The sequence below is a fragment of the Diceros bicornis genome, chromosome 39 (assembly GCF_020826845.1).
Source record: "Diceros bicornis minor isolate mBicDic1 chromosome 39, mDicBic1.mat.cur, whole genome shotgun sequence".
NCBI classification, from domain to species: Eukaryota; Metazoa; Chordata; class Mammalia; order Perissodactyla; family Rhinocerotidae; genus Diceros; species Diceros bicornis.
Window position 1 is genome coordinate 28,186,469 of NC_080778.1, and position 27,254 is coordinate 28,213,722.

At 37.7% G+C, this 27,254-nt stretch overlaps 1 protein-coding gene across 3 annotated transcripts in view; it reads left to right on the top strand.

The window, feature by feature from the left end:
* Positions 1-26,368, top strand: part of PCMT1 (protein-L-isoaspartate (D-aspartate) O-methyltransferase) — a 45,745-nt gene extending 19,377 nt beyond the window's left edge. Inside the window, exons 4-9 of one of the 3 annotated variants that reach the window (XM_058534274.1) lie at positions 8,645-8,749; positions 10,574-10,694; positions 12,109-12,194; positions 16,579-16,748; positions 23,927-24,070; positions 25,585-26,368. In XM_058534274.1, coding sequence (XP_058390257.1) covers positions 8,645-8,749; positions 10,574-10,694; positions 12,109-12,194; positions 16,579-16,748; positions 23,927-24,070; positions 25,585-25,597 — 639 coding nt within the window. In that variant the 3' untranslated portion in view covers positions 25,598-26,368. Of the gene's footprint in view, positions 1-8,644; positions 8,750-10,573; positions 10,695-12,108; positions 12,195-16,578; positions 16,796-23,926; positions 24,071-25,584 lie in introns of all 3 variants that reach the window. The other 2 variants (XM_058534276.1, XM_058534275.1) reach the window with 2 other exon arrangements.
* The last annotated feature ends 886 nt before the right edge of the window (positions 26,369-27,254 follow it).

The following is a 27,254-nucleotide window of genomic DNA, read 5'->3' on the forward strand; positions in this document are numbered from 1 at the left end:
TTGGTTTGTTTGTCAGTTGATGGACATTTGGGTTGTTTCCACTTTCTGGCTACTAAGAATAATGCTACTATGAACATTAGTATATAGGTTTGTGTGTGTGTACATATTTTCAGTTCTCTTGGGTATTAGAAGTAGAATTGCTAGATCATATGGTAATTGTGTGTTTTACATTTTGAGGAACTGCCAAACAATTTTCAAGATGGTTCCACCGTTTTACAATCCCACCAGCAATGTATGAGGTTTCCAGTTTTTCCACTTCCTTGTCAACACTTGTTATTGAATGTTTTATTTTATTCGTCCCAGTAGCTGTGAAGTGGTATCATATTGTGGTTTTGATTTGCATTTCCCTAATGATAATGATGTTGAGCATCTTTTCATGTGCTTATTGACTATTTGTATATCTTGTTTGGAGAAATGTCTAGTCACATCCCTTTCCATGTCTTGGTTGGGTTATTTGTCTTTTCATTACTGAAAAGGGTGCGTTTTAAAATTTTTGTTGTGGTATAATGCACGTAACATACAATTTACCATCTTAACCATTTTCCACGTGTGCGGTTCAGTAGGGGTAAGTACATTGACATTGTTGTGCAGCCGATCTCCAGAACTCTTTTCATCTTGCGAAACTAAAACTCTGTACCTGTTTAACATTAATTCTACCCCCAACCCCTGGCAACCACCATTCTGTTTTCTGTCTCTATGAATTTGACTACTCTAGGTACCTCATAAGTGGAATCATACAGTATTTGTTTTTTTGTGAATGGCTTATTTCACGTAGCTTGATGTCCTCAGGGTTTATCTGTATCATAGCTTGTATCAGAATTTCCTTCTGGAAAGGATACATTTTTAATCACTTACATTTTCTGAGTAACTTATGTTTCTTTTTTTTTTTTTTCCCCTCCCCAAAGCCCCAGTAGATAGTTGTACGTCATAGTTGCACATCTTTCTGGTTGCTGTATGTGGGACGCGGCCTCAGCATGGCCAGAGAAGCGGTGTGTGGGTGTGCACCCAGGATCAGAACCCGGGCCACCGGTAGCGGAGCGCGCGCACTTAACCGCTAAGCCACGGGGCCAGCCCAATTTATGTTTCTTAATAAGGAAAATGAGTGTGTGTGTATAGTCACAGTGCATCTGTATGTATGCGTATATAAACAATAAGCATACAATGTCCTTTGATGGCTGCTGAACCAGGATGTGAATAAGATAAAATAGCATTAATTGTATTATATGGACAAGCAATTGTGATCTTGTATCATTTATTGCATAGATCTTAGAAGTGTTAAAAGAGAAACACAAAGTGAAGAGCAAAGAAACATGACTTCTGCATTTATTAAACCTTAAAATCACAGGCTTGGGAGTAACTACAACCCTGGAATATTTTCCGAAGTCTTAATTAAAGAAAAATGAGATATATACAGTGAGCAGGAGATTAAAAGCAACTGTTAAAAATGGCATCCTGGTAGCAATGAGCACACTTAGCATCCAGATATTGAATCCTAAATACCATTTCTCTCTAGAAGAAACTAGAGCTCCTTGGAGAAGTGACAGATGTTGGAAAGTAAGCAAGTACTCAAAGGCTAATGGGGTAATGTCAGAAGGACATAGGAGCAGGTTTGAAGAGACTCCCAGAGGCCAAATTAGAGACAATTTGAGAATCAAAAAATGATAGATAATGAAGATAATCGATTGTAACAGTGAATTAAGAAACAAAATCCATGAGTCCATAAAGATTAAAAAAAAAAAAAAAGCAAGACAGGGAAAAAATGAAAAACAGAAGAATGTCAATTAATAAATGTGGAAGGAATAATAGAATTTAAAAAATCACTATTTTATAATTATCAGTGTAATAATTGAATTAGGCAAAGATCAGTTAATCTAAAACCATTAAGAGGAAGATTGTTGGTGAACAAAAATATTCATGTGGTCTCAAATTACTATTGTACATATTACCTATTAATTACAAAGAGAAAAATATGCCTCGAAAATAGAGTGATCTCGTGGTCACCACATTTACTGAGTGGTTGAGCTTGGCAAGTCCAGGAGTAAGATGGTCCAGTGATAGGTGCTTCCTGGTGTGGTGCAGTGGGAGGTGCCCAGCAAGCCCTGTGTGGTGTTCTTGCTACAAGTCTATGGTCTGAATCTAACCGTGAGGAAATTGGCACATGTAGAATGTGGGATATGATGTGGACAACCGGAAGGACTCCTTACAGGAGTCAGTGTTCTGAAGGACAGAGACAAATGGTCGTTGGAGGAGAGTTGGGAGAGAATATTCTACACTGGCAAATGTAATGCATGAACCTTGAGTAGATTGGGGAAAAAAATAGCCATAAAGGACATTTTGGGGACAATTGAGGAAATTTTAGTGTGATGATACTAAATTGATGATTTTCTTGAGTGTGGTAATGGTGATGTGGTTGCGAAGGAAACTTAGGTTTTTTGGCAGACGCATGTTGAAGTGTTTGGTAGTGAAGTTGATGTGTGCAGCTGTTTGCAGATAGTTTGGTAACATGGTGGGCACAGTGTAAACAGTTGGTGACTCTGGATGAGGAGAAGAGGTTGTCCATTGTATTTCCAGTTGTTCTGTGGGTTTGAAATTTTTCATAATTATAAAAATGAACTTTTATAGAACTATTTTTAGATTTAGAGATGAGCCTGGATTCTCCAGAAAAATATTAGCTATAGTGATAAAAGCATGAAAAAAGCTAATAATTGTGATTTAAAGCATTGACATTTTAAATCTGAATGGGACTTGAATAATAACTTGGCATAGCTCCCTTTTAAAAAAACCAATCTTATACAAACATGGTACTGAAAAAAAGAAAAATATTCTTGAGTTTCTTTTGAAATAAATTGAGACAATGCTGCCTATAAATTGGCGATTGGCACTTTAAAGAAGTCCCTTCTAGTCCTTTGATTTCTGGATTCAGGAAAACCAGGTATTACAGGAGTTATTTTGTTTCTTTGATTACTTCATTTTCTTATAGTGTGATACATGTTATCTTCTTAGTGGAAATTATTAAACTTTCAGGGAATACTGATCCTTTTAGGAATCCGATGAAAGCTTTAGGTCTTCTTCCTGAAAAAAAGTACACAACTCTCCATAGAGACTCTGTCCTTCAGGCTAAGCGTCTTGTCTGAGAACAGTAGCTTTAACTAAATAAAACGTCCCTTGCAGTTTCCTCAGTAAAAATTAATCCAATGTGTCTCTCATTAACTAGCACTTTCTTGCTCCACTGGTTGATGTTCATAATGAACATCAGAGATAATATTGCACTGTACCATTTTGAAACATCAAATGAAAACATCAAAGAAAGATGAGGTTGAGTGAAGGGGGTCCAAGGTACAGACTACCAGTTACAAGATAAATAAGTCATGGGGATGTAATGTAGAGCATGGTGACTATAGTTAATAATACTGTATTGCATATTTGAAAATTTCTAAGAAAGTAAACCTTAAAAGTTCTTAGCATAAGAAAAAAAATTTTATATCTATGTATGGGGACAGATGTTAATTGGACTTATCGTGGTGATCCTTTCACTATATGTGCAAATATTAAATCATTATGTTGTACACCTGAAACTAATATAATGTTATATGTCAATTATACCTCAATTAAAAAAAAAGAAAGATGTCAGATATTTTTTAAAAATTTGAAACAGTCTCAAACTTCCAGAAAAGTTGCAAGTATAGTATCAAGAACCTTTCTTTCTTTACTCCATTTGAGTGTAAGTTGCTGAAATGGTGCCCCATCAGCCTTGGATAGTTTAGGGTCTGTTTCCTACAAACAAGGACCTTCTCTTATATAACCACAACATAACCATCAGAACCAGGACATGAACCTTGATACATTACTACCATCTAATCTTCAGACTCCTCTCAAGTTGTTCCTGTGATGTCCTCAATAGCAGAAGGGTCCAGTGCAGAATCACTCCTCTTTCAGTCTTCTTCAGTCTAGAACAGCTCCTCACCCTTTCTTTGACTTTTGTGGCCTTGACTCTTTTGAAGAATGCAGGCCAGTTATTTGGTTGATGTCCTTCTGTTTGGGGTGTCTGATGTTTCCTCATGGTTAGATTCATTAGATTCACCTCTTTGGTGGAAATATTGCCCAAGTGCTGCTGAGTTCTCATTACCTCCTATTGGACAGTGTACAATTTTGATTTGTCCTATTCTGATGATATTCAGTTCATTAAGGTGGTGTCTTCCAGCCTTCTCCACTGCAGAGTTACTCTTTTTGGCTTTTGTAATTAATTTTGTGAGGGAGTACTTTGAGATCATGTAAATATCTGTTCCTTATTGAGTTATTTATATCCGTTTGTATTCATAGTTTCCTGTCTTTTCCCTTTCCATGTTTAACTTCCTTTTTTGACAATGAGAAACTTGGTTCCTTTTTCCTTAATATATTTATTTATTTGATCAATTCCCCCACGTAGCCAATTTCCCTCTACTGTCACTCCCCCCCGCCCCCCCCCCCCCGCCCCCGCCATACTCCCCCGTCTCCACCATTCATGCTCTGACACCCGACGCTGATCCACCGTGCTATGCAGAAACCCTCCTCCCCTAGCCTGGGTTCTGACTCCTGTTCAGGTTTACTCCCCTGTGTGAACGCAGATACCGTCCTCATTCTGCTTAGGGGTCTCACCCTTCTAACTGGACATGGCAGCTGCCCTCTCTGCCACCTGGGTGTGGGCAGCTGCCTGGCTCAGCCCAACTTAGTGGCCTTAGGATCGACTTGTTCAGAAAGGGAAGAGCTGGGACAGGATAACAGGAGGAAGGGAAAAGAGGGCATTCACCAGATTTCTTTGATTCATCAAGTTATTTTGTTCTCTAACCAAGCAAAAGAGGAAAACCACTACATACCAAAACCAAAAACGTACTAAATGGAAGTAAAAGACCAATTAATTGTTAATTTTACTTTTATAAATTACTTTGAAGTACTTTAAAGAGTAGCAACAACAGGTCATTATGCTGTAGTGGTTTAATTTTCATTGATGTAAATATTGTACCTTTTATTTGTAAATTCTTTAGAATTTATAAAGCACTTTAATACATCATCACTTTTATTCACAATGGTACTTCTTTGGAGAAAGCAGGATGGGAACAACTTTTTTCTCTCCATTTTAATGACTTGGAAACTGAGGAACAGTAAGCTAAAAATAATTTCCAATGCCATGGGGCTAATAAATACAGAACCAGTGGAATCCAGTATTTTCCATGTTTAATCTAGGACTCTTTTTCATAGTACTAGTGGTTTTTACTCCTTAGGCAAGAACCTCTTTGCAAAAGAATCTACATTAAAAATTGATAAATTTGTTTATTACTCTTTTCCAAAAACACGCATCTACCAATCTACATTTGTGTGTTACCCTGAAGGTGTTCTTGTGGAACCTTACTGGAACAGAGTTTGAGAACCCTTGGATTATGTGAGGCTGCATCTATTACAGGCCTTCTCCCCTTCTTATGTTAGTTGTGTGAAAAGATAGCCTTAACTTCTTTCTTTTTTTTTTTTTAAATGGAAGATTTCTGACACCACACACACAAATAGAATAGTATAATGAACCCTCATGTAACCATCACCAGCTTTAATGATTACCAACAATTTGCTAATCTTCTTTTATCCAACTCTCTCTCTCCCTTTTGCCGAAGTATTTTAAAGCAAATCCCAAATATAATATTATTTCACCCCTAAATACTTTAGGATAAATCTGAAAGACTTTAAAAATACAACCAGAATACCATATTCATACCTAACAATGTTCCTTAATATTATTTTGTACCTAGTCCATGTTCTGACTTTGCCAGCTGTTTCAAAAAATTTTTTTTACAGTTGATTTGCTTAAATCAGGGTCCAAGGAAAGTCTACACATTGCATCTTTTTAGTCTTTTTGGTCTCTTTTAATAGTCCCCCCCCCCCTGCCTTTTTAAATGTCATTTATTTATTGATAAACCTTGCCTCATTTGTGCTGTAGAACTTCCCATATTCTGAACTTGGTGAACTGTTCCCTGGTGGTGGTGAACTTGCTCCTTTTTTCTGAGAAGACTTCCTAATAGTCCTTCCAGGTGCCTCACATTGGCAGACACAGACTACCTGAGCACCCACTTTCAGTGATTGGAGTAAACAATCTTTTCACATTTTTTAAATTAAGTTATAGTATATACACAGTAGAGTGCACAAATCCTACGAGTGCTGCTTGATGAATGTTTACATGTGTACATATGTGTACCCGCTACCCAGATCAAGACACAGAACATTTCTTGCACCCCAGAAGACTCCCTCATGCCCTTTCCTAGTCAAGCTGCATCCTCAAGGTAACCAATATTCTGGCTTTTCTCACCTAAATTAGTTTTCCAGAGTAAGGAGTTTCCATTCTATCCTCCATTTTGATCATTACGATCATTATGATGGTTAAAAATTTTTTTTTATTTTGACATAATTTCAGACTTAAAGAAATGTTGTAAGAATAGTGCAAATAATTCCCATGTATCTTTTACCCATATCCCCCAAATGTTATCATTTTACTACATTTGCTTTATCATTTATTCTCTCTCCACACACACACACACACACACACACACACACACACACGTATATGAAATACGTGTATTTCCTTTTTTATGAACTCTTTGGGAGTAATTTGCAGACACAATGCTCTTTACCTTTAAAAATAGGACATTCTCTTAAATCATCACAGTAGAGTTAGCAGAATCAGGAGATTAATATTAATACAACACCGTTAGCCAATTTACAGACCTTATTTAGATTTCGTCAGCTGCTCTAGTAATGTCCTTTATAGGAAGAGAAAATTGTGCATCAGGAGTTTCATTCAGTTGTCATGTCTTTTTGGTCTTCTTTAATCTAGAACAGTTCCTCAGTCTTTTCTTTTATGGTCTTGAAAATTTTTATGAATGTAGGCCAGTTATTTTATAGAATGTCCCTCAATTTAAGTTTGTCTGATGTTTCTTCATAGTTAGATATGAATTTTACATTTTTGCCTGGAATATCCCAGAAGTGATGTGTTTTGACAGATGTCGTTGTGTCCCGTTATTGGTGATGTTAACTTTGATCATCTGATTAAGGTAGTGTCAGGTTTCTCTGCTGAGAAACTTTTTTATGAACTCCACTGTGAAGTTACTGTTTTTCCCTTTTGTAATTAGTGAGTATCTTGGGCAGCCACTTTGGAGGTTATATAAATATCCTGTTACTTGTCAAATGATAATCCACTAGTTTTAGCATCCCTTTATGTTTTTTGCCTGAATCAGTTACTACTGAAATGATTGCCAGATGACGATTTTCTAAGTTCATCATTTCATCTATATTTGAAACAGTTGGAAATTTTTCCCTGATTCTCCATTTATGTATATATAGACGTATGTATTTACTTATTATCACTATGGATTCATGGATGTATATTTTTATTAACCAAGATCTGGTAGTGAATATGTTTATTGCTACCAGATCTGCTGATTTTCAATAATGAACATACCAGGTGTTTAACGACAGCTTTTGAGATAACATTTATTAGTTCTAACTTAGTATTTTGAAAAAGCATTGAAATATAAGTTATAAAGAGGATGGGGTAGAGAAGGCTTTATTTCTTGGTTTAGTCTGAAGCATAACCAGTATGATTTTATTGGATGTATAATTTATATATACTGTAAACATAGAGATATATATCCTTTGGCCTTCTCAATTCCACTTCTAGGAATTTATCCTATAGATATACTTTACAAGATTATTATAAAGATTATTATATTGTCCTACAGGTATATCTTTTAAGAGTATTTCGTCTCTTTTGTCATAGAATATTAGAGCCAACTTAAATACCTCTCATTAGGGACAGTATTTGTTATTATAATACATCAATACAAGAATATACTCCTTAGCCATAAAAAAGAATGAACAAGCTGTTTAAGTATTGATACGAAAGGTCCTGGGGCCGGCCTGGTGGTGCACCGGTTAAGTGTATGCTCTCTGCTGCGGTGGCCCGGGGTCCACAGGCTCGGATCCTGGGCACGCACAGATGCACCACTTGTCAAGCCGTGCTGTGGCGGCATCCCATATAAAGTAGAGGAAGATGGGCACAGTGTTAGCCCGGGGCCAGTCTTCCTCAGCAAAGAAAAAAAAAAATGGAGGATTGGCATCGGATGTTAGCTCAGGGCTAATCTTCCTCACACACACAAAAAATCCATTAAAAAAAAAAATAAAGGTCCTTCCAGATATAATAAATGAAAAAATGCATATCTATTCACTTGTATGTGCCTAGAGTGAGTATGTTTGGAAGCAATCACAAGAAACTGGTAACACTGGTTGCCTTTGGGGAGTGAAACTGGTTGGGGATAGGGTGGGGTGGAAACTTTTCACTGTAAAACCTTTTGTAGCTTTTGACTTTGAATTAAATTTTCAAAACTCACACTGGAGATCTAAAATTACTGAAACACTTTATCTAAATGTAAGAATTGTAATCAAACAATGAGAATTATTTTCTGTAATTTCTGTGTGGATATAAGCACATAATATGTTTTCATTATCTTGGGAGATGACAATAGTAGAAAAGTTGGTATGAAGTTGGCAACTTTATTTACATGCCATGGTATATATACTTTATAGTGTCTTGAAAAAAATGAATATTTGCCATGTTTTCTTTTGGCAGCATGCATATGCACTAGAACTTCTGTTTGATCAGTTGCATGAAGGAGCTAAAGCTCTTGATGTAGGATCTGGAAGTGGAATCCTTACTGCGTGTTTTGCACGTATGGTAAGAGCTTTATTTTTAATTTTGGCCCCAACAGGAGCATATTACATGATTTGGCTGTATAGCAGTTTTTCAAGATTTTCTTTCTTTCTTTTTAATTCTATATCAAGATAGCAGCTGAAATATGTATCACTTGGGATTTTTTTTTTTTTTTTGGATGCAAGTGACAGAACATTCAATCCAAACTGGCAGAGCTAAAAGGGAATTTATTTAGTTTATATAATGGAAAAGTCTAAAAGTATATCTGGCTTCTTGTGTGGCTGGATTCAGAGGAACATAAGATGTTGTTATTGACAGTGGGTTTCTCTCTGGTCCGAGGTTGGCTTTGCTTTCCTCCACATGTTGGCTTCATTATCAGACAGTCCTTTTTCTTGTGATGGCAAGATGGCAACCAGTAGCTTCCAAACTACTTTCTCCCAAGTTCTAGTTTGGCAGGAAATAATAGAGCCTGATTTCCAAACACTCCTACAGATTTATTAGGAATGAGGGCAGAGCTTCTATTCCGTTAAGAAAAATGCTCTTAGAAAAATGCCTTGTTTATTATACTTCAGCTTTTATCACTGGAGGCTTATCTGGTAAGTGACTATCCAGAGTCTAAGTCTGGAGGCCCGCTCCTGCCCCTGGAGTAAAGGTTCGTCTGTGCTCAGATCATCATGTCAGGTTGATTATGGGAAATCTTGTCCCTGGAGGCCCGGTTGGAAGGTCCTGGTCTGGTTAAGTTGGGGTTTATAGATCCGTCTTGGACTAGAATCCATTTAACTTGCTGTAAGTGTATAATCAGCAGCCCCACTGGAACGTCAGCCCCAGAGAGGTGGGAGTTCTGTCTGATTTTCTCACTGATTCATCGTCAGCAGTCAGAACAGTGCCGGGCACGTAATAAGGACTCAGATATTTCTTTTCAGTTTTCCTGCTTGTTTTGTAGAAGTTAAGCCCTCACTAATGGAATGTCAGGGATTTTTTTTTTTTGAAGCTTAGAAATAGCATTTAATTAGTGACTTGTTCGCTATAATTGACGTATTTATGGTTTCAGAGGACTACTCATTTTTTAAAAAATCATTAGATTTCTCAGTTATCTTTTTAAAAATGATTAAGTTTATATTTTCACTCATTTACCATGTGCTAGTCAGTGTTCTAAGTGTTCTTCTTGTATTCTGTTATTTCATACTCACATTATATATGAGGTATGTACTCTTTTCCTCCTCATTTTACAGCTGAGGAACATGATTTGTAGAATAACTTGCCAAGGTTATGTAGTTGTAAGTAAGTGATGAAACTTAGCTGTGAACCCAGGTAGTCTGACTTCAGAGTCTTTATTGTTTAAATTTATTTTGCAATTAGTATTTCTACTGGGGGCCTTTTTATATTTTCCACATATGGCAGTAGAAGCAAGTGTAGAAATCCCTATAAAATTTTTTTATGTAATATTTTAATATTTAAAGTCACACTTTTAGATGGAATTTAAATAAAAAAATGATTGCACTAACTACCATTTAATACTGGTAGTTAAATCCTACTTCTCGGTTCTAGATTTAAAAATTAGAAGTTGAAGAAAGATATCGTTTTTCTTAGTATTACAAGTTTTTGTCATTTATTCTAGTTCCTTAATTACTGAAATATAATTATTCATTTGAGAGTTATAGTTGAGAAAGTTGTATTTGGTAAATAATTTATAACAAACTGAGTGTTTAACACTCTGATTGGAGGCTTAAGCTGTTTGTTTGTCTTGATGTCATTGCAGAATGTAACTTTAGATAAGGAAACACTTTAATGAAACTTTGGGAAGAAAATTTAGACCAGTGAGCTATTGAGTTATTCTCTCCTTTCCAGGTCGGACCTACTGGAAAAGTCATAGGAATCGACCACATTAAAGAGTTGGTAGATGACTCAATAAATAATGTCAGAAAGGACGATCCAACGCTTCTGTCTTCAGGGAGAGTGCAGCTGGTTGGTAAGTGTCAGAAAACTTTAAAAATTTCCTCTCTGGAGAATTTTTATTTTCAGAAGATCTCATGCAAGCTAAATAATACTCAGAGCTAATTGTTGCTTTTTTTTTTGCTGAGGAAGCTTGGCCCTGAGCTAACATCTATGCCCATCTTCCTCTACTTTGTATGTGGGACGCCACCGCAGTGTGGCTTGATAAGTGGTGTGTAGGTCCACGCCTGGGATCCGAACCTGCCAACCCCAGGCCGCCAAAGCAGAGCACAGGAACCTAACCACTATGCCACCAGGCCGGCCCCTGCATATAGTTCATTTTTGTTGCTGTATAGCATTTCCTTGTAAGAACATTGCCAAAATTTATTAATTGTACCGTGGGTGGATATTTTAGGTTGTTTCTAATCTGGGGATGTTCGCATTGCTGTGAACATGTGTGTACATGAGTCCAGATGCGTATGTACACTCCTCATACAGGATCTCGTTTCTGAAAGAGTGTTGTTACAGGTACAGAGGGTGACTGTCAATGCTGCAAAGCTGTTTCTAAAGTGCTGGCACCAGTTTACATCCCCATCAGCAGTGTGTCAGGGTTCCTGTTGCTCCACATCTCTACCAGTGCTTGCTATTGTGAGATTTTCCTTTTGCCCACCTCGTGATTATATAGCAGTATCTCTTTGTGAGTTTAATTTTGTATTTTCCTATCAGTCAGTGAGATTGAACACCTTTTCACATGTTTGGCCATTTGGATTTCCTCTTTTGTGAAATGGCTGTTCAGATATTGAGTTGTTTATATTTTTCTTTGGTTTGTAGGACTTCTAGAGACTAGCCCTTTGTCTTTTTATACATATTGTAAATCTCTTCTGCTCCGTGGCATGCCTTTTCACTCTCATATTGGTACTTTTTTTTGTGTGAGGAAGATTGGCCCTGGGCTAACATCCCTGCCCATCTTCCTCTATTTTATATGGGATGCTGCCACAGCATGGTTTGACAAGTGGTGCATCGGTGCGCACCTGGGATCCGAACCCGCGAACCCTGGGCCGCCGAAGCAGAGCGTGCCCGCTTAACCGTGACGCCAGTGGGACGGCCCCATGCTGGTACTTTTTTGATAAATATAAATTCCTCATTTTAATATAATCAAACTTACCAATTTTTTTCCACTGCTTTTCTGTGTCCTGTTGAAGGCTACTCTGAAGTCATGAAGATATAGAGTATTTCTCAGAAACTTTGGGTCTTTGATCCTCCTGGCATTGATTTTTGGGTAAATATATGAGGTGGGGATCCAAGTATATATGTTTTCCATATGAGTATTCAGCTATTGTTGCATTATTTATTAAAAAACCTATCTTTTCCCTGCTTTAAACTTCTTATAATTCTTCACGCTAGGTAGTTCTGTCTGAACAGGTTTTTAAAGCATGATCTTTTTCTTTCAGTGGGGGATGGAAGAATGGGATATGCCGAAGAAGCCCCTTATGATGCTATTCATGTAGGAGCCGCAGCCCCTGTTGTGCCCCAGGCAGTGAGTTGAGTTTTTTTCTGTGTTTGTGTGCTTTATTCAACTAAAACTTGAAAAGATTTATGGAGAGATGACATCTAGATGATGTCCAAAGTATAATTAGACTTTTGTGTCGTGCATTTTACTTACAGTTAGTAGGTAATTTTTTTTTCATATGCTAACAGTTGTATAAGAGACATGAAGATTAATAAACCCCAGCTCATGGCTGTCTTATTTGAAGCAGTATTTGATCCAGATAAGAACTAGTACACCAGTAGAATTGGGAAAATCCCTCTGGAGTTCATGACCTGATAATCACTTGGTGTTTTATTCAAGACCAGAACACGCAAGACTATGTTAGGTGCATGGGAGAGACCAGGAAGTGTTTGTCATACATTTTGCCCTCACAAAGCTTACATTCTAGAATAGATGTGTCATACATGTAACAGGGAAATTATTGAGATGATAGCCTATCATTAGCAAATGATATATATTGAATGGAAAAGAAAATATGTACGTAGGAGTTCAGGGCAGGGAGGGAATCTGGCGTAGAGTCATCAAGGAGACGTCATACGCGAATGGAACCTGAACTGAATCTTGAAGAATAGTGGGGTTTGCATAGTTGCAGTGAGAAGGAAGGTATTCCAGTACTGTGTGTTACATAGTCAGGGAGGTATTAAAGTATAAAATGGGTTTTTCATTTTAGTAAAACTCTGATAAGCTTATGTCAGCTCTTAATAATCCTTGATTAAGTTCACTGAAATCTTAGGTTTCTGTTATATATGAGTTTTACATAGTTCTTAACTAGATAACTAGGGGCTGAAAGTGACACTGTCTCTCATGCCCAGTCTCATCCACTCCCCAACTTGGAAAGCGTTGTTGTTCGCATGTTTACATCAGTTATGAGAAGCTGAAAGTTGGGGAATTTGTTCTGGTCATTGATTTGCTGCTTATTGGCTGAATGACTTTGGGAAAATCACTTATCCTCTCTGGCCCTGTTGTCTGTTAAAAAAAAGGCTAAGCCAGTGGTTTTGACATGTTTAAGTTCAAATATTAACATGATGTAGAAAGGTATGCGAGTCATAAATGAATAGCTCAATGAATTTTCACGTATGAACACACGATCAGTAGTTTTTTTTAACTTTTTTTTTTTGTAATATTGGCAGCCTAGTAGGAGCAATTAAAATCTGAAATAGAACTGTGTTTAAATGAAGGAGCTTATGTGTAGGGCTCATATTCCCCACTAAGACCCTGAGATGATCTTGAAGGGCATTTCTGGCTTTAGCTCAATATGAATTTACACGTTGTAGTAGCACTTGGAATTATTATAGGGGTCTTTCTACATCTGATTAAATGTAAAGATAGACATGCTGAAGGGGCTTTCTAGTTTTAAGATAACAGAGTACAGATGTTTATGCCTCCTCTTGGATATCACCCCAAAACAACTAGAAAAACAAGAGATAGAAACACAAACTCCATATTCAGTCGTCTAGGAGATGACACCTGTAATCCTGAACTCTGCAGTGTGTGAGATAGACAGGAGATGGAGTAATAACTGACTCAGGGACCAAAGAGACGGTAGACGGGGTATCAGTGCAAAAGCAGTTTGCTCTGCAGAACTCGGAAAAGGCTTAGAAATTGGAGGCTTCAGCGCCTTGGGAATCAGACATGAAGCATGGGTCTGAAAGGGCGCTGCTGCTTGACGTTCTGTATGAGGAACAGTGAGCCCTAAGCCCTAAGTGAGAAAATTTCCGAGAACTGAAGGATATGATTCTATAGTTTGAAAAGATCTTTTGAGTGCCCGGTACAATGACTTTCTAAAAAAAGAAAAAAAGAACCACAATATCACCATGAAATTTCAGAGTATTAGGGATAAAGAGAAGATTTTAAAAGCTTCCAGAAAAACAAAACAGATAATCTGTTAAGGATTGGTAATCAGAAAGGCATCAGATTGCAGAGTAGTAGCATTAAAACCAACAAGTCAGAGGAACAAACTGGGACAATTCTGAACTGAAAATGATTTCCAACCTTGAAATCTGTACCCACATGTATCACCAAATATGTAGAATACAGAGAGTTTTAGACTTGCAAATCTGAATCTTTCTCTTCTAAAATATTCCATGCACTGTTTTACAGAATACTTTGGAGGAATTGCTTTAATAATATCATCAAAAAATGAGGGAGGTGAGAGGCAGTAGGAGAAACCAGGCAGAGGAAGCCGTGGGGTCTAGGGAGGGAGAACAGCTTGCTCGCGAGAGGTGATGACGGTTCCCAGTGTTATTGCAAAGGGAGGTCCCCGGGTGAAAGCTGTGCGGCAGGCCAGGCCAGGGTGGGAGCAGGAGGAGGAAGGCACTAGAGGGGGGGCTACCCACCCACCCCAGCAAAAGCACTAATGAGGTAGGTTTGAGTGTATGAAAATACCATTGAGAAGCTGTTGGAAGGTACAAAGATTTAGAAACAGTTACAAAGAAAATTAAGTGAATGAAGAAAGAAAAAGCTTCAATTTTTAGCTGCGAGAAAAGCAGCAGTTGTATAAGAAAGGGAGCAATCATTGGATACCTGTTGGCTCAGCTGCATATTATATTTACACTGTCATAAGTGAAAATGGTTTAATGAAAAAGTATGATGTTGGTTGGGTTGGGGAAAAGGAGCAGAATATATGTAAGAGCTCAGTCTTCATCTAGCATATAATTTGAAATAAAAAAGTAAATACTGTGCAGCATGGTGACTGTACTTAGCAGTACTGTATTGTATATTTGAGACTTGCTAGGAGAGTAGATCTTAAAAGTTCTTGTTACAAGAAAAAAAAATTCTAGCTGTGTGGTGATGGATGTTAATTGAACTTATGGTAATCATTTTGCAATATATGTGTATATCAAATCATTATGTTGTACACCTAAAAAGTAATACAATGGTATATGTCAATTATATCGCAATTAAAAAAAATAAAAGACATGCTTTAGAAATAAGCATTACCAGAAAAAAATACTAGAAGACACAGCTAAAAAGATGTAAAAGACTGGATTTAGGGAGCCAGATTGGAGTAGGGGGAAGTCTGCTGTTTCTCATTTTTATTTTTTATAAACCTTGACTTTTTTTTTTTTTTTTTTTTTGTGAGGAGATCAGCCCTGTGCTAACATCCGCCAATCCTCCTCTTTTTTTGCCGAGGAAGACAGCCCTGGGCTAACATCCGTGCCCATCTTCCTCCACTTTATATGGGACGCCGCCACAGCATGGCTTGCCAAAGCAGTGCGTCAGTGCGCGCCCGGGATCCGAACCAGCGAACCCCGGGCCGCCGCAGCGGAGCGCGCGCACCCAACCGCTTGCGCCACCGGGCCGGCCCCAAACCTTGACTTTTATTTTATTTTTTTTTAAGATTTTATTTATTTATTTATTTTCCCCCCAAAGCCCCAGTAGATAGTTGTATGTCATAGTTGCACATCCTTCTAGTTGCTGTATGTGGGACGCGGCCTCAGCATGGCCGGAGAAACGGTGCGTCGGTGCTCGCCCGGGAACGAACCTGGGCTTCCAGCAGCGGAGCGCGAGCACTTAACCGCTAAGCCACGGGGCCGGCCCTAAACCTTGACTTTTAGAAAAACAACTCAAAGAATACTTGCCAATATTACTTTGATAAAAATTAAAATGGAAAAAATGAGATAGACTTGCTGACAACCAAAATTTTAATTGGGATAATACTATCCAAAGTAAGGTTTCTTCCTTATTGTTTTTGATCAGTGGGGATCTATAAGGCCACACTACAGTGGTAACATGATTTAAAAGCTTTCTGACTGGAGGGGCTGTCACTGAGCAGTCTTGGTTCTCCATTGACAGGGGTGTCCTCATTCTAATGCTGCAGGGACTCCAGCCCTACCTTCCCTGTCATGGTGCCAGTAATCCTAAATTCAGTCATAAAACCAAGATTTTCTTAGCTTTGGTTCAGCGATGCCCTAGATACTACAATAATAGGATAGGGATTCCTTGCTGATTTTCTGCACTTTCCCTCCTTCTTCCAACCCACAGAGATTCAAAACAGGAATACAGGCATTAGAATTTTCTGCTCTGCCTTTGGCCTTCCTACCCAAGAGGATAGTTCTGCGTTACGTGGTTCAGCTCAAACATTTTGAGCACTGCAGTTGTACCAGGTGCTATGTTAGATGCTCGGGGCACAAAGATGAATAAGACACAGTCTCTGTTGTCAGAGAACTTGTCGTGTAGTAGGGGAGGTCGATAGGTGATTGAGTAAGTGGGTAACTGAGTAATAAGTTTAGCAATCATAGTATATATCTACTAAATAGGGTACATTTCTGCTTTCTGCCCGTGGACGCTGAAAATTGTCTGTAGTAATGTAAAATGACTATTAATGTAAAATCTGCAACTTGGTGTGTATGTGTTTTTCTTCTTCTTTTAGCTACTAGACCAGTTAAAGCCTGGCGGGAGATTGATACTGCCAGTTGGTCCTGCGGGTGGAAACCAGATGCTGGAGCAGTATGACAAGCTGCAGGACGGCAGTGTCAAAATGAAACCTCTGATGGGAGTGATCTACGTGCCTTTAACAGACAAAGAAAAGCAGTGGTCCAGGTGGAAGTGATTTTATCTTCTGCTCTTTCTTCTTCCACACACGCAAGGTGAAAGGGTGTGGATTCTAAGACATTAGACCACAAGGGCTGCCTTTTTGGTTGTCACCTTTATGCTTCTCCATTTTAACATCAGAAATTCACTACATTAAAAATGTGGAAAAGTCTTGCATGGTCTGCCCTTCTTTTGGTTCAACTCATTTCTTTGGGAAAGGGGGGTGAGACTTGGTTGGCACAACGATGATCTTTTTTCCTTAAGAGGCTTCCAGCCGTAGTTCAGTATTTTCTAAGGATATTTTATTATCAGCCACTCTGCTTCTATATTTACCAATCATTTTTATAGCTGCTGTATGGTCATGGAAACAAAGGCTTTGGTCTGAAGAGAAGGGGCCATCATTTTCTGCCCCTGTCACTCTCTTGTACCGTTGTTATAAAGAAGGGAAAAGATACTCTTGTCGTAGTTTTCAAAGGTGTGACAATCCCAGAGAGGACGTTCTTCCTCTCAGCTTGGTTTCTCTCTTTCAGTCAGACTCAGAGATGGCTGACAGCCTGTGCCTGGCTTACCTTGCTGTTTCAGAGCCGCTGTAAGGAGTAAACTGCTCGCCATTCTTTTGAACAGGCCAGCCAGTTTTTAAGCCCCTCTAGCTAAGTTCCTGGGGAGGGGATGGCATCCTGTAAGCTGCCCAGTGAGTGCCCAGGTCTCACAAACCCACCCAAAGGACAACAGCATGCAGCATAGTGTTCAGCACGGCATGGCTCGTTATGAATATAATGCCCACTTTTGTTTTATGTCTCAGCACAATCCGAGTATTTTGTTAGAAGCCAAGACTTCTCTTCTTCCTCTCTTCCTTCTTCCCCTCCCCACCCCCTCGAGAGGGAAGGAGGGAGATCAATGAGTAAGAGCTGCACTGGCTAAGACTACTTGAAATTAAATGCCACGATAAGAAAATCTGTACAGTTTCTTTGTTTTAGAATCTATTTTTATTTGACAAAGGTCCTTATTTTAAGATCATTATTTTCTTAATAAGTAAAATGGTGATTATAAGTTTAATAGACCTCTTAATTTTGTATTTGGGAATGAGGAAACCTTTTGAATGAATGTTTAATTGCAACAATGGTAATGAATCTAATTCTGTTCAAAATTGAGTATTACTTTTAACTAAATTCAGATTGGCCATTTCTGGGATATCTTACTAGGAATTACATTTTATTCTTCACCTAATGTAGTTATAGCTAATTTTATTTGAATTCTAACCTGCAGCACAACCACTTCTTAAAAAAATAATTTAAAAAGATACCAGTCTTGTCAGTTAGAATCAGATATAGTTATTAACAACTAATTATGACCTTCCTTGACCTTGCTTCTAGTATGGTTATACCATTACATAATCGTATGTTTCCCTTTGTATAAAAGGGGCAGACATTACTGAAATTACTGAAATTTGGTATCAAGTAAGAGTTCAGATTTTCATTTATTAATGAAAATTTAGTTTTAAGTTTTTCTTTTTATACATAGTAAATATTAGTAGTGAACATTCCACCTGTGATTTAGTGATGAAGGAATCACAAAAAGGCATTTTGTTTTTGTAACTAGAAGTGGGTTTACCGTGAAGCTAATGACACTTCATCTTCAGGGCCTGCACTCACATAGGGTCCTTCCTGGCCTTATGCTTCAGGTTATGTGCAGAGTCTTGTTTTCAGTCTTCCTTTTTTTTTGCCCCGTTCACAGAGAGGTGACTTATATAATTATATAAGCTTTAGGCCTCTGCAACACCTGGATCCACCCCTGATAAAACTAAACTATTTGAATAAATTTAGAATAATTTTTAAGTTTATGGACAATTATTCAGTTGTTTACCAAATATTTAAATATATATATGCTTATTTTTCTTTTTGGCTTTCAAGTTTTTTAAACATTGAGCAATTTTTCATGTTTGTATCATTGGAAACTTTTCTCTAGTTGTACTAGGAGAACTTTCTGATTTTTTTTTATTGTGGATTTTCTGTGTATTTGTTCAAACACATTTGCCTACATCCAAAGATGCAGTTCTAATAACAAAGATAATCAGTTACTTGATTGTAAATCTTGAAGTTTAAAGAATATAAGTTTAAAGAATATAAAGGTGAAACAAAATCTGGAAACAAAGTTGGAAAAAAAGAACTGCCACACTTAAAAAAATTTTGTACTGAAAGAAATTACTAGAAAATAAGATGTTTGAAAGGGTAAAACGTCAACAGTTAGCTTAAAATCTTAGGAGACGTTAATCTGCCACAGTCATGTGTTGCTTAACGACAGGGATACATTGTGAAAATGCGTTGTTAGGTGATTTCGTCGTTGTGTGAACGTCACAGAGTGTGCTTACAGAAACCTGGGCGGTAGAGCCTACGACACACCTAGGCCCTATGGTACTGAGCTTGCGGAACCACCATCGTGCGTGCGGGCTGTCGTTGACCGAAACGTTGAAATGTTGTTATGTGACACATGACTGTATTTCTGTTTGTGTTCACAAAGTATCAGTCAGGGTCCAGGCAGGAAACAGTGTGCTCAGCTAGGATTTTGAAGTGATTTTAATGAAGGGACTATTCAGAGAAATACAAGAAAGCTCATGGGAACCAGTAAAGGATGCTGACATACCCAGGGACACCCCAGGGGATAGGAGGAAGCTGTTGCCACTCTAGGCCTAAAGGGGAGGAAACAGTTTTACTGGAACCCACTGGAGCAGAGACAGCAGAGGGAAGTGGGGGCGGGGCGGGGAGGTAGTGTGGTCCCTGGGGCGTTGCTGTGACAGAGGGAGGCAGCTGCCCCCAGATCTGTGCATCACCTCCATTCTCTCTCCTTGGCCTCCTCTCTGCGGGGCATCGTATGGGCCAGACTCACTTCACTGGAAGTCAGAGAGGAAGGTGCCTTGTGACAGATGTAGTCTGAGACCAGCTCTCTCCGTCCCCTCCTTCCCCTCCGCTCCCCGTGCAGCAAATGCCTCTGCTTCTTTTAAAATTTAGGTCTGGAATAGATTTGAGAGACCGTCTAGTTTTTGTGTGCTGTATTTTATCCCCTTCAGGCCAATCTGTACTTAAACTGTCCTCAACAGAAAAATTTGTGTTTATTTTAAATTGCATGTAATACTTTTCTTGGGCAGTTCCATTGTTAAGTTTGTTAAGTTTGTTCAGTATTTTTCAGTGTGAAGACCTTCTTAATGCATTCATTAATTCAACAAGCATGTGTGCGCCCACTGTGCCAGGACTGTACTAGGGCCAGGCATACACAGCTGTGAATTTGAAACTGACCATTCTCCTGGAACTTAAGGGTCACCTGGGAGACCCCAAAAATTCCAAAGACAAGATGAGCAGGCATATGTGCAGACTCTGCCTTGAGGGCAGTAGGGAGCAGTTAAAGTGTTCACAGCCAAGCAGTCAAGTGGTCAGAATTCCATCTCAGGAGGGTAACTCTGGCTGTGGCGTAGAGCAGCTTGGAAAGGGGCTGAACCGGAGTCAGCAACAGGAGGTGGAGGTAGCCAGTCGGGGGCAGTGGTGGTAAGGGTGGAGGGTGGAAGGTGGTTAGGAAGAGTCGCTTACCATTTCCTAAGTGCCCATCCCACGTTTGGGAATTATCATCTAGAAAACTCCTTAGTCAGTTCCTTGCCAGGCTGGAAGATTTCTGTTCTTTCAGAGTTTCTTTAGGATTAATTGAACACCTCATCCTACTGCTTTCCTATGAATCTTCTCTTGTTTCTACCAGCTTTCCATCCTTCTCTCTTGAGGAGTCCAGAGCTAGTTGCAGTGCACTCAGAGGGTCCAATCTTTGCTGAGGAGGTGTGATAGAAACTATATGGAAAAGAAAGAACTAGTGGGTGTGCTGAATTCTAGTGCCAAATATTTTTTATTTATTTATTATTATTTTTTTTTTTGGTGGACATTCCATTTATTTTTTTTTTATTTATTTATTTTTTAATTTTTTGTTTATTGCAGTAACATTGGTTTATAACATTGTAAAAATTTCAGGTGTACATCATTGTACTTCTATTTCTGCATAGATTACATCATGTTCACCACCAAAATACTAATTACAGCCCATCACCACACACATGTACCGAATTATCCCTTTCACCCTCCTCCCTCCCCCCTTCCTCTCTGGTAACCACCAATCCAATCTCTGTCTCTATGTGTTTGTTTATTGTTGTTATTATCTACTACTTAATGAAGGAAATCATATGGTATTTCTAGTGCCAAATAAAGCCAGAAACCTGAATGTAGACTTATGTCTCCTTATGCTTGGAAAAATGTCACTTGTAATTTTGGTGGATTAATCAAAGGGGAGAGAATGCCCCTTTGTGGACGTATAGGCCACACACCTGGAACCTGTAGTATGAGGATCATGACTGTGCAAGAGTGAAAGTTGTATTAGTTGCTTCATAAACTCTTAGTACTTTTTAAATTTGTATTTTATATATGTAGAAATCAATATTTTGTTAATCTTCTGGTAAGTTTTATTTTGTTTTTGTTTTTAATAGCCACAAGAGTCAGTGGAATAAGTCCATCTCTGGTTTGTGAAACTGAGGGATGTTTCGGGTTCTCGTGCCACATGCGCTGTGTCGGTGTTGTCTTGAAGTGCCGTGCACTCAGGAAAGAGATGTTATGAATTGATTGGGCACTTCTAGGATTGACAGTGTAGGTCCTAGAGTATCCAACTGATCCTGTCTTCCATATCCTTCTATCTTGTCCCTTTTTAATTTCTTTACATATGTTACAGCATTATGACATATTTTGCATCCTTAAAGGCAGGGATATAGTCTGTTGCTTTTGGAATTTTTATCTCTCTCATAATACTTTGTACAAAGTGAATTGTACAAAGCTTTTATTACCTTGGAAAACCCATTAATTAGAAAGCATTCATGAATTTTTTTTTTTTTTTTTTGTGAGGAGGACCAGCCCTGAGCTAATGTCCAATGCCAGTCCTCCTCCTTTTCTTTTTTGCTGAGGAAGACTGGCCCTGGGCTAACATCCGTGCCCATCTTCCTCTACTTTATATGGGACGCCGCCACAGCATGGCTTAACAAGCAGTGCGTTGGTGCACGCCCAGGATCCGAACCAGCGAACCCCGGGCCGCCACAGCGGAGCGCGCGCACTTAACCCCTTGCGCCACTGGGCTGGCACTGGCGTTCATGAATTTTGATTGTTGTTTCCTGGTAGTACATCTTTTCATTTGTTCTTGATAAGGAATATACAATACTAAATATTAGTAGCTTAGAGTTATTAACCTAATAAATTATGTATAATTATATATTATAAAAAAATATATACAGTTATTAACCTAATTAATATATTTAGTACATATATAGCAACTTTAAAGAACCTTTCTAGAAATTTAGGACATACTACTTTTTATTGTAAATGTTCTGTGCATGTTAGATAAAGCAAGATATGGTTAAGTAGAATTTTGAACATTTGGAAAAATTAATAACTTGAAAGTTACATGGATTTTAGAGTCCTGGGATGTGACACGGTCATATATGCACTGGAAGCAAGCTGTTGGCTTTCCTTGGCACGCCAAATGTTCACATTCAGATCTGTAAACTTAGTGTCTTTTCCTTTTTTTTTTTTTTTTAGTGCTGTACATTTCCTTCAATTTGTTTTTAAGAATACTGTTTCTGACTACCAAAGTAATGCATGTGCATTATAAAAATAGAAAAAAGTACAAAGAATAAAATAAAAATCACCCATAACCCCAGAACCCAGAGATAACCACTATTAACAATTTGGTAGATATTTTTTCACTCTTTTATCCATAGATCTATATACATCTCTTTTGTAATCCTGACATCATACAGTAGCATTATTTTTTAATTTCCTTTTATCCTTTAATAAAATGTCATCAACATTGTCCCACATCATTAAACCTTTTTTTACACTGATTTTTTTTCCAGTTTTATTGAGATATAATTGACATATAGCATTGTATTAGTTTTAGATGTACAACATAATGATTTGATATATATATTACAAAATGATTACCACAATAAGTTGAGTTTTACAGTTTCAGGTCTTACATTCAAGTCTTTAATCCATTTTGAGTTAATTTTTGAGTATGCTGTAAGATAGAGGTTCAGTTTCATTCTTTTGCTTGTGGCTGTCCAGTTTTTCTAGCACCATTTATTGAAGAGACTTTCCTTTCCCATTGTGTATTCTTGGCTCCTTAATTAATTGATCATATATGTGTGGGTTTATTTGGGGGGTCTCTATTCTGTTCCGTTGACCTAGCTGTCTGTTATGCCAACACCATACTGTGTTGATTACTGTAGCTGTGTAATAGAGTTTGGAATCGGGAAGTGTGATGCCTCCAGCTTGTTGTTCTCTCTCCAGATTGCCTTTGGCTATTTGTGGTCTTTGTGGTTCTGTACAAATTTTAGGATTGTTTATTCTATTTCTGTGAAAAAATACCTTGAGAGTTTTGATAGGAATTTCATTGAATCAGTATATTGCTTTGGGAAGTATGGATATTTTTAACGATATTAATTCTTCCAATCCATGAGCATGGAATTTCTTTCCATTTATTTGTGTCTTCTTCAGTGCCTTTCATTAATGGCTTATAGTTTTCAGCATAGAGATCGTTCACTTCCTTGGTTAAATTTATTCCTAGATATTTTATTGGTTTTTTTAAAAATTATTTAATTAATTATTTTGCTGAGAAAGATTTGCCCTGAGCTAACATCCGTTGCCAATCTTCCTCTTTTTTTGCTTGAGGAAGATTAGCGCTGAGCTAACTTCTGTGCCAATCTTCCTCTATTTTGTATGTGAGTTGCCACCACAGCATGGCTGACAGGTGGTGTAGGTCCACGCCCTGGATCCGAACCTGCAAATCCAGGCTGCTAAAGTGGAGTGCATGGAACTTGACCACACTGCCATAGGGCCGGCCCCAGTATTTCATTGTTTTTGATACAGTTGTAAATGGGATTGTTTTCTTAATTTCTCTTTCTGATAGTTCATTATTAGTGTATAGAAATGCGACTGAGTTTTGTATATTGATTTTGTATCCTGCAACTTTATTGAATTAGTTCTAACATTTTTTTGGTAGTCTTCAGGGTTTTCTATATATAATATTATGTCATCTGCAAAAAGAGACAGTTTTACTTCTTTTCTGATTTTGACGCCTTTTATTTCTTTTTCTTGCCGAATTGCTCTGGCTAGGACTTCCGGTGCCATGTTGAATAAAAGTGACGAGAGTGGGCACCCTTGTCTTGTTCCTGATCTTAGAGGAAAGGCTGTCAGCTTTTCCCCATTGAGTGTGGTGTTAGCTGTGGGCTTGTCATATGTGGCCTTAATTATGTTGAGGTACGTTCCCTCTACACCCAGTTTATTGAGAGTTTTTATCCTTTTCCTTTCTAAAAAAATTTTTTAAATGGAGAGGATATTTGTAAATGTTGTACTATGTTGTTGGGCAGTAAGGATATTTATTTGCAGTATCCTTAATGCCTTGCAACAGGTAAATAAAATGTGGTAAATTATTTAAAAAACAATAGTATCTTCAATTCATATTTTAAAAAGCAGAAGTGAATTTAATTTATGAAAAGAGCACTTTGCAAGTGAACTCTTTGAAGATTAAATATTTTAATGTTTGCATGAACTTAAGTAAAAGCTGTTCTGTGAGAATTATAGTACTTAAATTATTTAGAAGAATATATTAAGAGGAACCAGAACTGATAAGTTATCATTTAACAGATAATCCAGTACTGTATGATAAAGGCAGTTTGTGGGAGAAGTAATTTTTAAAATATTTTCTTGCACAATTTACAAAATTTAGTTTTTTTAAAAATCATATTGTCTGATAATCACTTAATTCACCACTTACCTGGGAAATTTTAGCTCTTTATTTACCTTCCCTTCAAATTTATTTTAACAACTTTAAAAAATTTTTTTAATTGTTATTAGAAACAAATTGCAAGAATAGTACAAAGAACTGAATCTCTTCATCCAGTTACAAGTTATTGATATTTTTCCACATTTGCTTTCTCACTCCCTCTCTATTTCTATATATACATATATGTAATATTTTTTCCTTTGAGATTTAGTTGCAAACATCGCACTTCTTTACCCCTGAAGTACTTGAGTGTTTAATAATGTTTTTGTCACTCAGATTCCCCTCAAATATGAAGCTTTTAGACTTTTCTCATAGCTTTATTTTTTCACTTTTAACAGCTTTATTGAGGTATAATTTATATACCATACAATTTATTTTAGACTGCATTTTTATTCCTTCCTTCCTCTCACTGGCAGTTGCTGGTACAGTGCTGCACCTGGCTGAGCGAATGGTTTCTTTTGGAGCTGATAAAGCTGCCTTATGAAATCAGCTGACAGGTGTATTATACCTACAGATGATGCTTTTTCTCCCAAAGAGTCTGGGTTGAATTGACTCACTCAACAATTGCTAACAGATACTCTAAGCAAAAGACGAAATTTTTGTCCAATTTTGTGAATGCAACTATAAAAAATTATTTGAACTCTAAATACTCAAGTCGTCATTTTACAATAAATAGTATTAGCAAGATCCTAGACTAAAAGTTATAACTTCTCTAAATTTTTTGATCTTAAAGGAAGTTATCATTAGAATTAAGAAACAAAGAATTCAGGCCTTTTAGGTTTCATACTTCATTCTGGAGTAGCATGAGAGATGTTTGAAATGGCTGGCTTCCATTTTTGCTTTGTTTGCTCTTTTTTTAAAAATAATATATTGCTTGGGGATCAGTGTATTTTTACTGATTTTTTAATAGTGTACCTAAACTATTAGAAAGCCAAGTTTTGCAGTATGGAACTCCTACTTATATATTTCTCTCTTTTTTCCCCCCCAGGGACGAACTGTAAAAGAACATCAGCTTGACCAGTAAATAATATTACAGTGGATTGCTCATCTCAGTCCTCAGAGCTTTTTGAAAACCAACAGCATCACAGCTTGTTTTGGACTTTGTTACACTCTTATTTTCAGCATGAAAATGTGTGGTTTTGTAGGGTTTCTCATTCTTCAAAGAGGCACAGAAGCCAAATTGGTAGAGGAGGGGTGCAGGGTGTAAATTTGTGTATTGTTACTGTAACATGCCCACATTTTACTTTAAAATATTAAAAGAAGGGGTTCTGCAAAATGGATAACTTAGTTTATGAATTGATTTTGAAGAGTGGTTTTTCTTTTCTTAGACACTTAATTCTGTTCCAATATGAATTTATGAGATTGCTTTTGTGCATCAGATAACACCACCATTCACCAGTTCAGATTCTTGGTTTTTGGATGTCTCTTAGATGCTTTTGTAAAGCTTTTGCTGTGGTGTCATAGACTAGCATGCTGTAGATCCAGTCGGCTGCTCTGTTACCATACAACTAAGCCTTTGTCAATATTGACACTTAAGACGACGGCAGGTGATGCCCCTGAAAACCCTCAGCTGTTCAGATTGGACATAATTGACGTAGTTCTTTCTTTCTCTCTTTAACAAGTATAGGAGACTTGTAGCTCAGTATTGTTTTTCTGTTTCTAATTTGCTGCTGATAATGTATATGAATTTAACATGCTGTGTAAGCTGTGTCCTAGTTACTGAACAGTTTATGCAGTGCTGCTTTGCCAAATAAAGTTAAAAGTAAAAGAGGCGTTGGTGGTGTTTGAATATAGAAGAAAGAACTGCATGTCTACCAGATACCGAATGCTAAGATCAGAGGAAAAATTGTGTCTCTTTTGCTCCGTTTCATGAAATCTGAGTAGGTTAATAGCATTAATCCAAAATTGTACGTTTGTAGAATGTGACTGTGTTTCTTGAGGACAAGAACTACCCCTCATTGATCATGTTTCTTTGCCTAACATAGGGCTTGTCCTCTTGTAGATGTATTATAAATGCCAAAAGAGTGAGTGAATGAGTTGACTTCATGTTAGGGAAGAAGAGGCTTGAGGATAAATTTACCAAAACCCATCTCTCACCTATAAATAGATTTATTAATATAATGATTGTAAAATGAGTTCCTAAGAAGGGAGCAGCACTTGGGGATCTGTTTAAATGTAGTTTTATGCCTTTTATAATAGGATCTTAGTTTGTCTAAGGATTCTAGAACTTGAAGAAATAAGCCCTTCCCGCTGCTGTGTGCAAGTGCGTGTGATTCTGGCAAGTAGATCCTTAGGGAGGGGGTGAGGCCCTTGCCCACCTCTTCTAGTCTGAAACATTACTTCTTGAAAAATGGCTTAAAAAAATTATGCATACATCTTTTCACTAGAGTCTCTTTTTGGGCAAGGTCTCAGACACAGGCAGCTAGCCTTGGTTGGTGGCCAAGACTTGTGAGGTGAAGTCCATTGCTGGCTTCACTTTGCTGTTGGTATTGCCTCTGGACCCAGGCCATGAGCTCTTTCGGTCCAGGAGTCAGTGTCATTTGAGTAGTTTCAAAGATCAAGTATTCTATAGGACTAATTCTTAAACTTATCCACTAGTCTGTACCCTTCCTAGCCATTACCAACATTTTATTATATGTAAATCTCTATGTTACGTCT